The following is a 12903-nucleotide window of genomic DNA, read 5'->3' as shown; positions in this document are numbered from 1 at the left end:
TGAAATTGGTTAGCTTATCGCGAACAAAGTATTAAATTTATGTGGAATACCCTGGGATTCTGAGGTTCACCTGAGCTTCAAAAGGAATTCACAACAGTGGAGGAACAGGAGGCAGACAATTGGTTAAAACTTGGCCTGTTGAAATATCACGTCATTAACATTCTGGCTCATTTGACACAAAGATTATACGTCCTCAATGGATTGTTTCATCAGAGCGAGATTTGGGCCTAGCAACCACAGAGAGATTAGACACCAGCTCAAACTGCATTTAACATATAGTCAAGAAAGATGCAACTATTCACTTTATGCGAAAACAACTTGGATAAATCACTCCGGAACTTCCCTCGACATTGTCAAGAACAAACTCACAGCCTCACCTTGATGTCTAAAATGCTGTTGTGCCCAGTCTCTTCAAGATAGACGCAACTCTCGCAGATCAAGAATAGAGAAGAATAACTAAATGGGTGGTGTTGCTAAAAAATGAATCTTGAGAAGATAGACTACGACATGCGATTATTCCCTCTGAGCAAGAATAAGAAGTGATCTGACAATGTCAGGTGAAATATTGGGTACGTCAAGTCACCTCAACATGAGCATACAATTAAAATATACCTACCATGCTCTTCGAGGCAACTCTCAGATGATTGCAAATCAGAGAGAGCAAAACTCAGGTACTTCCCCACACCTTAGTGTCAGTTGACGTCGGTCACCAACAAACGGTACAGGACACCAAGTTCCCGCTAATGAGACACGTTGTACAGGCAGAAAACACATTGACTAGTCTAAAAACCAGAAGATAAACTGCTGTAGAGGGGCACCAGGTGATGTGACAAACTGTCGAAATTCTCTTCAACAACGTAAGAAGACTAGTAGGTTGATTAGTAATGATCAATAGCATGTGCTTTCAGTTGGATCTGGTTCTAGTTTCACTGTTTTTGTAAATCAATTACAAGATTTCATGACCAGTCGTTCACACCTTATCATTCTATAATAGGAGTGTATAACAATTCTTAGGAAAAAATCTAGGTTTATTAATGGGGTCAAATATCGATCAAAGTTTATGAATTATTGACATCCTGTTCACATCAAAATAACTTTGATGGATAGGCGAGCCACCCGATTACAACAATTTGTCCTCATCACTTCTCCAATTGTTTTTCTCTGTACAATCATTAAGTGTGATTGTTTTCCTCTGAGTTTTAACTACGACATGGTTATGAAACTGGAAACTGCCGTTGGCTCCAAAACGTATATTTATTTTTTCCAAGATACATGAGGATGTAGTTCCTGACTGGGTTGTACAGCATAATAAATCCACTACTATCCGTAACACCACACATACTATCAGAAGTTTACCACCACATACTATGTCTCAACCGCGGTAAAACCGCTCACTAATTAGCAGTTAATCGGTATAGATGACATTTTACTGGTTAATAATTGCTTCCACTTGGAATCCCTTTTCTAGCTCAAATAACTGCCTCTTCCTCAGTGTAAGTACTTACGAAAAGACTCTTCAAACGTGTACTCATTTATAAATTACGGTCTACCGCTTCGGCCGGCCGTCTGATGTATGTCTCATAATCTGCCACGGTTTTCTCTACCGCATATCAGTAACTACTCTTTATTATGCCTATTATCATCCCCGTTTCTGTTCTTATTTTTTCTATCCGGCGTTCTTACAGTCGGCATTGCCAACCAAACTATTCATTTATTTCTTGAAATGGTTGTCTTCCCTTAGCACCAGAGTCATCTTTTTATAGGCGTTCATCTTAGAACTAATCAACCCCGTTCCTAGTAATGTGGGTGCTGCCAGTGTTCGTAAACCCTACTGCCCTGAGACAAATGTATTCGAATTTTGAGACATAAAAATCCATAACTGTCAGAGTGACTGGAATAAGTGCAGTCAAGTGGTTAAACTAGTACTTATTGGACATAATTAGGGATTTGTAATCATACCGAAACAACAAGTAGTGAGCCAAAAGAAATCGATCGGTCTATGAGAGCTCGTGTCTAATATTGATTATCGGATCGTGAGATGCCAGATTTTTTGCTAAATATCGAACAGATATTTTACCCCATGATCTAGATTTGAAGCAAAACATTATTCAATTCTAACATTTCTACAAAATATGTGAAAGTGAAAGTATTTGTTTCAGTGATCTGCAGGCTGATTGGCAATCTCAAGGTCTCTTATTGTCACTCTGGTGTATCGTTCAAATCTGCCGACTAACTATCGTCTTCGGGTTTGTGAGTTTTAGAGTACATATTCACTATGAAGTCACTGAAAAGCCAACATTTAAAAGTTCTTATAAATTTCAGACATTTTTTACATTGTTTTGACGTTGTAATTTCTCAATTTGTTCTAAGCGTATTGATTAACTTTCTCATGACAGCGGTTTCCAAAACGACCTATGAATATAATATCCTCAATTTATATTTACTTTCATCATATCATCGCAGCTGTTTTAGCTGCCTAAACCTGGAGATTTGTGCAAAATAACAGCGTGGCGCGAACGCAAATAACAGCTGCTAGAACAACTGAAGTGACAATTGTCACATAATTGTAGGTTAACAAAGCAGAAAGATAATTGGGACAGGTTTATGCTGATGCTCAGAAACACCATGTGATTTTGAAAATTATCCCGTGGTAATAATTACTTAAATAGGATAAAATCACTGGATGACTAAAATCTCATGTTTTGTTTTCGATTTCCATTAAGCTTTCCCGTGTCAAAAGAGACTAATTGCTCAACGGTCATGAATGCGAAGCATTTCATAAAGGATACATAAGCAGAAAACTATGGTGAAATATGGGCAAACCGGAGAAGAATATAGGGGAAAGACTATTATATTTTATCTTAGCTTAAGGTTCTTAGGACTCGAGTATAAGTTGGATGTTATACCCAATAAAAAGTTATAATAAAGGATGGTTACAAAGAATTGTATAAGGAAACAGAATTTCTACTTCATATATGTATATATATATTTGTAGTTGAACTTTTTATTCACTATTCGCATTACGTGTTTTTGTAGTACTGTCGTGTATGGACGACCTTTAAGTGACTCTGAAGTGACCTTGAGGTAACTCACTGACTTACTAGGGTGCAAAGCGGTTTATAAATTAATGTAAGGAATAGGAATGTAAAGACTAATACTTGGAGTTAGAATTTAAGGTTATGAATTGATATGATGGTTTTCATCACTTACTAGCATCAATCATAATGCCAAAATGCTGTTCAGTCGTATGAATGGATGAGTTTTGCTCCACAATTCAGAACTTGGCATCTTTAATTTCATTTGTACGTCCATAGAGTATGGGATTCCCAGTGGACTCTTCAAATCTTTAGGTATCTATGTACAATTTAACAGATGATTTGTCACGGTAAACAAATCCCCAAAATAAATAGTTTTGTAAGTCTTCAACACGGATGCTGATTCAATTAGCTTTACTGGACACACCTAGCTGAAGGCACTCGGTCACTTATCCGCACCAGATTACGAATGGGTACGCCACGCTACGCGTCCCTTGAAACTGTTATCCAGCCTAGGCTAGACGCTTGTCGATGTTGATGGTCTTCCTAATATATGAACCTCTTCATTTCTGACTTCTGACTGGGTAGGTATACTTTGATTATGAAGGTGTTACGTGTAAAGCCGTTGTCAAACACCAAATATCTGTGGCATATTTAGGTTTCATTATTCGTCTATTTAGCTAAAGCCCGGATTCTGAAGGGAAATAAACAGCTGGTAACACTAGCTTCTCTGCCTGTTTATTCTATAATATGTAGTTATCTTTATAAGCTCGTCCTTATTAGCTTCCTATTATCAATTAGCCTAACTATATTAAATATTCTCTCCATATCCTACCAGTCATTTGTGCATAACTAACTTGGGAATGGATTTCCCGAAGTTCCGATGACAATCTTTGATGTATATAGTCAATTAAATCAAGAGTAAACAGTAACTTATTCAGAACATTATGTGATAACCACTCTGTGACTCAAATCAACCACATTTGTAGAGTTAACTATAGTATTCTTGTTGTAAAACCTGGAAGTTAAATGTACAACCCCATGTTGTCACATAGGTCCATTAACGAAGGGTCTCAAACTAGGGTAATAGCTACCCAGTGCTGTCTAATTTACATTCGTATTTTAGCTGTTACCAATCCGTGATACAAAGCATTCTCAAGCTACATAAATGTCTCAGATATCTATTGGATATAGATGATCTTGTTCTGACAACTGTTTCCGAGAAAAATTTTCTGACTACATATTAGTTTCAAAGGTAACAAGTTTCTACCAGAAAACTGTTGTCTGAAAGCAAGTAACCACTTCTATACACATTTACTACTTTGTTATGGAACATAAAGGTTTCTAAAAATAGCTATTTCACTGCAATGTTTTACTTTAGGTTTTCTAATAAATTCGTCTACACTACAATTTTACCATCATTTCTCTGAGTAAGTTTATTGACTGATTGTCATAGTAATGGTTGTTTTAAGATCAACTAGTTTCATTTGATGATTATCCGGTCCACATATAGGTACATTCAACTATTGATTAACTTCACTGCCGTATGGACGTTACTATTTTGTGGTTTATTGGTTTCTTAGCTGTTTTACGGATTCATTGCCGTGTTTAACCATGAAACACTCATCATGATAAACTCTGTCGTGTTTTAATTACCACTCTGGACCGAATAAGAGGATTACATAAATCATGTAGGTAACCCTTTTGGCGTACAAACGTATTGTCAATCGTGAACATATCTAGGAGTCCAAAGTAACTATTACTTCTTTCTCATAATTTCTATTGACCGTAATTTTCGTCCTCAGGTTTTGCTATACGAAGATCTCAAGAGTTGGATTATTTCACTGCTACATTTAAACCGCTTCACACCTGAAGATCCTCCCCTAAAACCACAGTCCTGTATTACAGTTAATATATCTGACAATAAATTTTATCATAGGGTGGCGCAAACTTTATTTTATTGCAATGTGAATTAAATAAGACGAAATGTCTATACGTATGCTACCATGTGTACTGTGTACTGGCACTTTTCAAGATAATGTTTTTGATATCGTATTTTCTATTTCAATCACTAGAGGTTTATTTCTGAAATTTTAGGTACAGGTAAACAGCCAGTTTTTATGTATTTTAAAGTACAAACGAGTGACTGTGTTTCGTGATTTAGAATGTTTATGGTTGCTAGATAGGAATTTTAATATCTAGTCACCCCTTACAGATGGTGGTGTCACACCGATTCCCTGTCTTCTCGCCTGGAATGAAAAAGACCCTACCTATGGGGTGGATTAGTGATACCAGCTCTCCTCTTTTATGCGTCATTAAAATGCGTACTCCATAAGATTTACTTGTTCCACATATACGAGGTTAATACCTGTTAACTATTGTGTTATAACATCGTTAGAAACATGTTATCACTACTTACCCTTTACTCAACAATGCACACTAAATTGAAATATGTTGCAGTATTTCACAAACCTCTTACCTTATACCTATATCCCCATTCGTGGTGATTATACCTATAATTATATGGTAAGATTAAATATTTCGTTAGGATTCTTGTGAAGTAATAATAACTCTTACTGGTCAGTTAACTAATGGCTAAAATAACAATTGTTTTGATTCACTGTACATTATCTGTATGAATTTTTAACTTTGACTCAGTTAGGCAGTCCAGTTCGCTGTTTCATGATCACAAAGATAACTGTGCATTGGCTGTTGGGACCAACCTAACTAAATAGCTTAGCTGTTCAAACGTCATGGTTTGCTCACAGTTTCAAGTCAGTGATTACCATCATCTCAAAACGTCATGGGTAACTAGTTCAGGTGTATTTATGTTCTTCAAACTACTACTCAGTGATTTTTAAGTGTTTCAGACACAAATGATCCAAACTAATAATCGTATAAACAGAATCTATTGCCCTAATTGAACGTTATTCGGCTGTTTTCTCCGGTCAGCTGTACTTAGTACCACCGGTGCAATAATAATCAAATATTTAGAGACTTTTGTTGTCAATTTCCGACAATTGTATTCCAATCGTATGCGGAAACTATGTACATAGTTTCACTATATATCGGTCTATTATTGGGTTATTGGTTGAAACTTATCGCTGGCTAGATAAACCTAGATAAATGATCGGATCTGGGTTTCGCGCCTTACAAAACAACCGGAATGCCTATATGGAAGGACGTGTTATTATAATAGGTGAATTTGAGAAGTAGCTCTATCAAGCCGTGGATACGTCTGAGAGTCTAACCTATTTGGCGGGACATTAGTTTCAAAACGACATTTGTGTACCACCAAAGTCCTATAACTGAACTTTGTCACTAAGATACAATATTACATTAGCCATTAAGTCGCTTAGTTACCGTTTGCTACCAACTGTCCAAGATGCATAAACAAGAGTTTTAAGTCCTTGTTTTTCCGTTAATTCTAACGTTTGTCACATCGCATCATTTGGTATGTTTCTACCCACTATGTTGAACATAACTGGAAATTCTGTTAGTTTACTTATACAGTCTAGGATAGTCTGAAAGAAACAGCTTTATAAATAGCGTTTTCTTGCATCGTTCTCATCCCATTCACTGATAAAAAAGGACTTATTGACACTACTCTTACTATGTTCACCAAAATTATCTGTTATTTATGGTAGTCGAATGCTGTATTGCTAGCGTCGCCAGTAGTATGTAATTTTCAACTATGGTTTGATTATAGGTCTGAATGTTATACACTGTGTTTTGCCTTTTGATGATAAGATTTCTTATGATCGAATAAATATAACATAGGGATAGTGTTTGTGTTGGCTTATTAGGTTGCCAGTTAGTCATATAAACATCCGAAATAATTTCCTTCCCTTATGTAAATTTCTTTTTATGAACTTCTTTGTATATTGCCGTCTATAGTGACAACTTAGTTCGATAAAAGTTTACAGCGTTTAGCTAATCAGGTATTTGATGGGTATTTACCTATCCTTCTGAAGCTGTTTTTTACGAGTTTTTGTTAGGATGTTTTCGAAACTGGTATCCTCATTTCTTCACCTAAGTAATAAATCTAGACACTCAAATCACAACCAGTTGGTCTAAGGTACAACCTTTTCCCGATTTCCGAAATTCTGGCAACAGTTAAGGTTTCAGTAATACAATTTAAACGCCTCATAGCCTAGTACACATATTCGTCCAGGACTGATGATGCCTAAATTTTACTAATTTTCCAGGTTTTGAATAAACAATATTAACTCTTTTAGTGATATGAGGATTACGTTTGTTACTCGTTATCAGCGAGCAATAAATGAATATACGTTAGCCTAATTTGTTATGCTACATTGGGACATCAAGGTAAAGATAACTAGATGAACGGCATTAACGATCTAAATAATCTAGTATTATCCAGTTTTGAAATTCCCTTAGTTTGTTGTAACTTTCAGCTTATTAGTTCGAATATCTTTTACAGATGGGGATTGGATTCCTATTAACAGTCGGTTATGTGCTGTTAGATTAGAAAGTTCCGTCAAAGTGAGAAGAAATCGGCGTGAGAAACGATGTCTTTTCGTCACCTCCGCTTATGTCCCGACAGATTGCAGCCCGGATGCAATCAAGGATGAATCCTACCACCAGTTAACTGTTCTTCTCCAGAAAGTGCGTTCGACAGATATTGCAGTACTAGCCGGAGACTTGAATGCTCAGGTTGGGCGTCTAGGCACAGAAGAGGATCGTTTAGGTGGCCGATGGGGACTTGTTGGTCGCAGGTCAGATAACGGGGACCGTCTACTGCAACTATGCACAGACCACGACCTGTTTCTGGCTAGCACTAACTTTCGGCACAGTCATCGCCGATGTGCCACCTGGCGTCCTACCTCTGCATCTCAAGCCTGGACTCAGACTGATCACATCGCAATCAGCTACCGCTGGCGTGATTTTGTACAAGACTGCCGCTTCTTTTGGAGTTTCTATCTAGACTCTGACCATGCTTTGGTCTGTGCCAATCTTGCCTTACTTTTCAGTTGCCAACGAAATGACCGCCACCAAAGGATTGATGTCAGCAAGTTGGTTGCTACTTCTGTTGCTAGTAAGTATCAAACTGAGCTAGCTTCTAGGCTAGCTACCAATCCAGCGAAATGTATAGACGAGCATTGGTTGCAAATTCACGACGCCATGAAAATGGCGAGTAAAGCCTCTTGCGGCTTCGCGAAACGTCCCGCTTATAAGCACTGGGTTTCTTCTGGTTCCTTACAACTCATTGAAGCCCGTCGGTCTACTCCGGGTGACCGTGAGTTTGACCACAAACGAAGGATGTTACGTAATGAAATTGAACAAAGCTTGCGTAAGGACCAAGAAGCCTGGTGGTCGAAGCGTGCTAATGAGTTGGAAGCAGCAGCTGCATCTGGTAACTACCGGAAGCTCTTCCAACTCATCCGAGCCACTGGCGGCAAGAAGTCTGGTGTGAGTGAAACAATCTGCGAGGATGATGGGATGCCAATCACTAACATCCATCGACGTCTTGGAAGATGGGTTGAATTCTTCGAAGGGCAGTCCAACTGGCCTGCTGCTCCGGTAACATCGGTCAGACTGTCCTGCCCTCCATGGTCGGTGACGACCGATCCACCAAACGAGGCGGAATTCCGCAAGGAACTCCAACTCTTGAGGTGCTACAAATCACTAGGCCCAGATGACTTACCTCCGGCTCTTTTTAAAGACGGTGGTGACTTTCTGGCTAGGGAACTGACAACGTTGTTTACAAAGGTCTGGGAACTAGAGAGTGTACCAACGTCATGGAATGAGTCGATAGTTGTCCCTATCTTTAAAACGGGTTCACGTCGTACCTGTAACAACTATCGGGGGATAAGTCTACTTCCGATTGCGTCCAAGCTATTGGCTTCCGTCATATTTCGTAGGTTGTTCAAAACCCGAGAAAGATTGACTCGCAAGGAGTAGGCTGGGTTTCGTTCTGGTCGAGGATGTATTGATCATATCTTCACCCTCCGCCAAATGTTAGAACACCGTCATACTTATCACAGGCCAACAATCGTAATGTTTCTTGACATCAGGGCTGCCTTCGATTCGTTGAATAGCACTGTTCTCTGGGATTGTCTATTGAAGAAGGGTGTGCCTGAGAAGTTTATTAACATCCTAAAAAGCCCTATATACAAACACCTTAGGCAGAGTGAGGGCATACAACCACCTTTCTCCATTGTTCCATTCAAGCAGTGGGGTTTGACAGGGTTGCCCAATCTCACCATTCCTCTTCAACGTTGCCATCGACGACATTCTGGAAACAGGTCTGATGGATGTAAGTAATGGCGGTGTGGATCTATTGTCTGGAGAAAGACTTCTCGACCTTGAGTATGCGTATGATATTGTCTTACTGTGTGATTATGCCCAAGGCATGCAATCCGCATTTGATCAGTTGGCAATCAATGTCCGTAGGTACGGTATGTGCAGAGTACTTTTACAAGACTGGCAGGACGCTGATCCTGTACTCACCCTGTATAGTGAGCAGATAGAAGTAGTCGATAAGTTTGTGTATTTGGGTAACTGCATAAGTGCTGGTGATGGCGTGAGTGATGAGATCAATGCACATATAGTGAAAGCCAGAGCGGTTTATGCCAATCTCGGCCACCTTTGGCGCCTTCGTGATGTAAGTCTGGTTGTAAAAGGTCGGATCTACAACGCGTCGGTGAGAGCAGTTTTGCTCTATACTTGTGAAACCTGGTCTCTCCGAGTTGAGGACGTTAGACGACTCTCTGTGTTCGATCATCGCTGTCTCCGAAGGATTGCTGACATTCAGTGGCAACACTATGTCAGTAATGCAGAGGTTCGGCATCGTGTGTTCGGGTACAGAGATGATAATTCAGTTGGTGTCACTATCTTGAAACACCGACTTCGGTGGCTTGGACATGTTCTACGAATGTCGTCACAAAGAATTCCATATCGTGCATTATTTGCCGACACTGGGACTGGTTGGGAAAAGCGGAGAGGTGGTCAGTATATGACATGGTGTCGTGGTATGAAAGAAAGCTGCAAAGGACTGGCTTCTGTCGGTCCTTCACGACTTCATAGTTGGGGTGCTAGAAATGGTGCAACACAGTGGCTAGAGACGTTATCAGATATGGCTCAGAATAGAAGCCAGTGGCGATCCTGCTGTAACCTTCTTTTACTTTCTTCATAAAACGTGGTTGTATCTTCCTTAACTGAAAGATTTCTTCTGGTTCTACCTTTCCGTTTCCCCCATTATTGTTATTATTATAATTATCATTATTATTATTATTATTATTATTGTTATTATTATTATTATTATTATTATTATTATTATTATTATTATTATTAATACACTTCCTTACATTAATCTGGTCGTTATTGTTCCTCTTCCTCTTTTTTTTCTTTTACACTCCTTGCCTTTTTTTCTCCCCATTCTCATTGTTTTGTGTGGCGTATATATATTTGGTGCCCCCTTGTACCAATATTTATGTGTTCAAATAAATAAAGAAATAATAATCTTTTACAGAGATTAAAAACAAACTATAAAGCTTTCTCAAAATTATATTTCGTAATAATAAAGATATCTTGCCTTTCTATGTGTTCCAAAGGTTGAAAATGAGTGATGGTGATTTCATTCCTGAATATAAACCAACCGATATCGCCATTAAGTTATCTAATGAATTTCATCACACTTTTGGTACAGAATGCAGTTTTGTAGTTCGAGCTCCTGGTCGAGTAAATCTTATTGGTAAGTTAACAATTTGCATTTTAGACATATTTATGTCCATTTAGAAGGAGGTATAGAATGCTCACTTCAACCACTTGGTTATATTGGATGAAGAGTTAACTATATACTATGATAACAATCCATTAGCATTTACTGTAAGGATGTTTGGATTCTTCCAACTTTTTTTGTTTAGCGTTATTCTTCATAAATATTGGTTTAGAGATGATACGCTATTTGAAATCTGAAAATAATAGTTAGGATGTTAGAAACATACAGTAGCACAGCAAATAGTTGACTAAATATCATAATCCGAGCGTTTCAGCAAAGCAGAATTTGAAGAAAAAAGCGTGTATACATAATAGCAAATAATAACTTGTAGAGCCCTTCTCAAGTAAGGCTCATTGGTGAACATCAGTTATTTGACTTTAATTAAGCTTTCGTTAGGTATTCTTAAGATATGAATGGCTTAGTTAGGTCAGCAGACTTTCAAATATTCGAATTTGATTCATTTTTTTGTCTACATTATATTTTATGGTCTCATGTCTGGTTTTAGCAACATATGATTTTAAACAATACTTTCTTGCTAATCAGCAACTTCCGATTTCAGTCTGGCAACTTTGTGGTCTTGGTTTTTTCGCAAATAAGCTGCACACATAAATTGTATTCGAACACTTCTAAAGTAACTTTTGTAGTTTCAATAAATTATAAATAAACATAGTGCAACCAGATATCATTGTCTCACTAACTAGTATTACGGGAGAAGGTTTTTGTACTCAAGTTGTTTGTTCCTTTATGAGGCGTAATTTTTGTAAAATAATGTTTGACTTGTCCGAAATTTCGAACGTCATTTTCTCCTGTGGTTTTATTTGACAATTGTTAGGATCATCTGTGAAAGTTCTTTATTTACACCTACCACTAGTTGCCTGACCTACAATGTTATTTAGTTTGTTAAAGCCTATATGAATGAACTCCAGCTCCCGATCGTTACATCTGTGAATATTCCATACCTTTCGCTTTTAACTGGATCTCACTGTTAAACGTATGTGAAGTTTTTCCGCTTACGATGGAAAACTTCGAGAAATATATTAGGTAATAATAGTGATCTCAGTTTTGATAAGCTTGCAACAAATCTTACTATTTGTAGTTATTTAGTTATTGGTATTGATGACTTGTTTCAGGTACTTTTCTTTAATGTATGAAAAACCATCTATTATGATGAAAGTTCATAAATTATGTCCTGTGGTATTGAAGATTTAATGTGTTACTGATATTCATCTTATTTGCCTTTCCTAATGTGACACTTATCTTACAAATCACTTAGAATAAATAAGTCAGAAGAGGATGAGTCTATTTGTTAATGTTACGTGATTGAAGTTTTAAGGTTTAACTGTATTTGCTAACATTGAGTGACAATACAGAATGTGCATTGTCAGATTAACAATCAATTGAAAGTATTATTTATTTATTTTGTGTTTTTGGCCTTTAATATCAGACTTTCTTTTTTTTACGTTCAAATGACTTAAAATAATTTGGTTAGCTGTAGAAGTTGAGTTGATTTAAAATATTGAAATAAACAAATATAAGTGATAAAGAAATTAAAACAAGCTTAAAGTTGATCAGAAAGAATTTTTATTCTGTGTGCAATTTGTTAATGATCAGTACTCATCAAATATCCACAAAATTGTCTTTTTTTATATAACTGGAGTAGAAAATGAGTCTTAATTATATGCCCCTTAATTGTATTGTAGTGAACAAGAACACGGGTGGGGACAATCGCATATATTTAACACAGAATTACAGAGCATCTCAATAAAATCTGAGAACCATATATCAAATCGTTGATTTGCAAAATGTCCACCAGTTGTTTCGAAATGCCTCAGACTTTATTGTCCTTGCATTTTCATGCAGATTGCATTCTATTCCCGCTCTTCCTTTCTTGATCTTCCCCCATCTTCTGCTGCCAGACATTACATTCCTGACTCGCGTCATATACTACTTATATCAATATAAGCAGCGCGCACCACAATATACCTCTCACCATCACAGTGAAAAACTTATTGTTATTTTTTGTAATCATTGTAAGTTCACTGGGTTTGAAGCATGGAGGACAGATGTTTTCCTTTAAAGCTTACGTAGTAACCAAGTTCTTTTCTAGATTCCTTTTTTAATTTA

At 37.4% G+C, this 12903-nt stretch overlaps 1 protein-coding gene across 3 annotated transcripts in view; it reads left to right on the top strand.

The window, feature by feature from the left end:
• The first annotated feature begins 2176 nt into the window (after nt 1-2176).
• GALK2_1 (N-acetylgalactosamine kinase) overlaps nt 2177-12903 on the top strand; it is a 30353-nt gene continuing 19626 nt past the window's right edge. Inside the window, exons 1-3 of one of the 3 annotated variants that reach the window (XM_051211067.1) lie at nt 2177-2250; nt 4549-4726; nt 10613-10752. In XM_051211067.1, coding sequence (XP_051071099.1) covers nt 4725-4726; nt 10613-10752 — 142 coding nt within the window. In that variant the 5' untranslated portion in view covers nt 2177-2250; nt 4549-4724. Of the gene's footprint in view, nt 2251-4548; nt 4727-10369; nt 10753-12903 lie in introns of those variants that run through there. The other 2 variants (XM_051211065.1, XM_051211066.1) reach the window with 2 other exon arrangements.

This window comes from Schistosoma haematobium, chromosome ZW, assembly GCF_000699445.3.
Source record: "Schistosoma haematobium chromosome ZW, whole genome shotgun sequence".
In the NCBI taxonomy this organism is placed as follows: Eukaryota; Metazoa; Platyhelminthes; class Trematoda; order Strigeidida; family Schistosomatidae; genus Schistosoma; species Schistosoma haematobium.
Note: the sequence above shows the minus strand (reverse complement) of the source record. Positions and strands in the feature narration are given on the sequence as shown.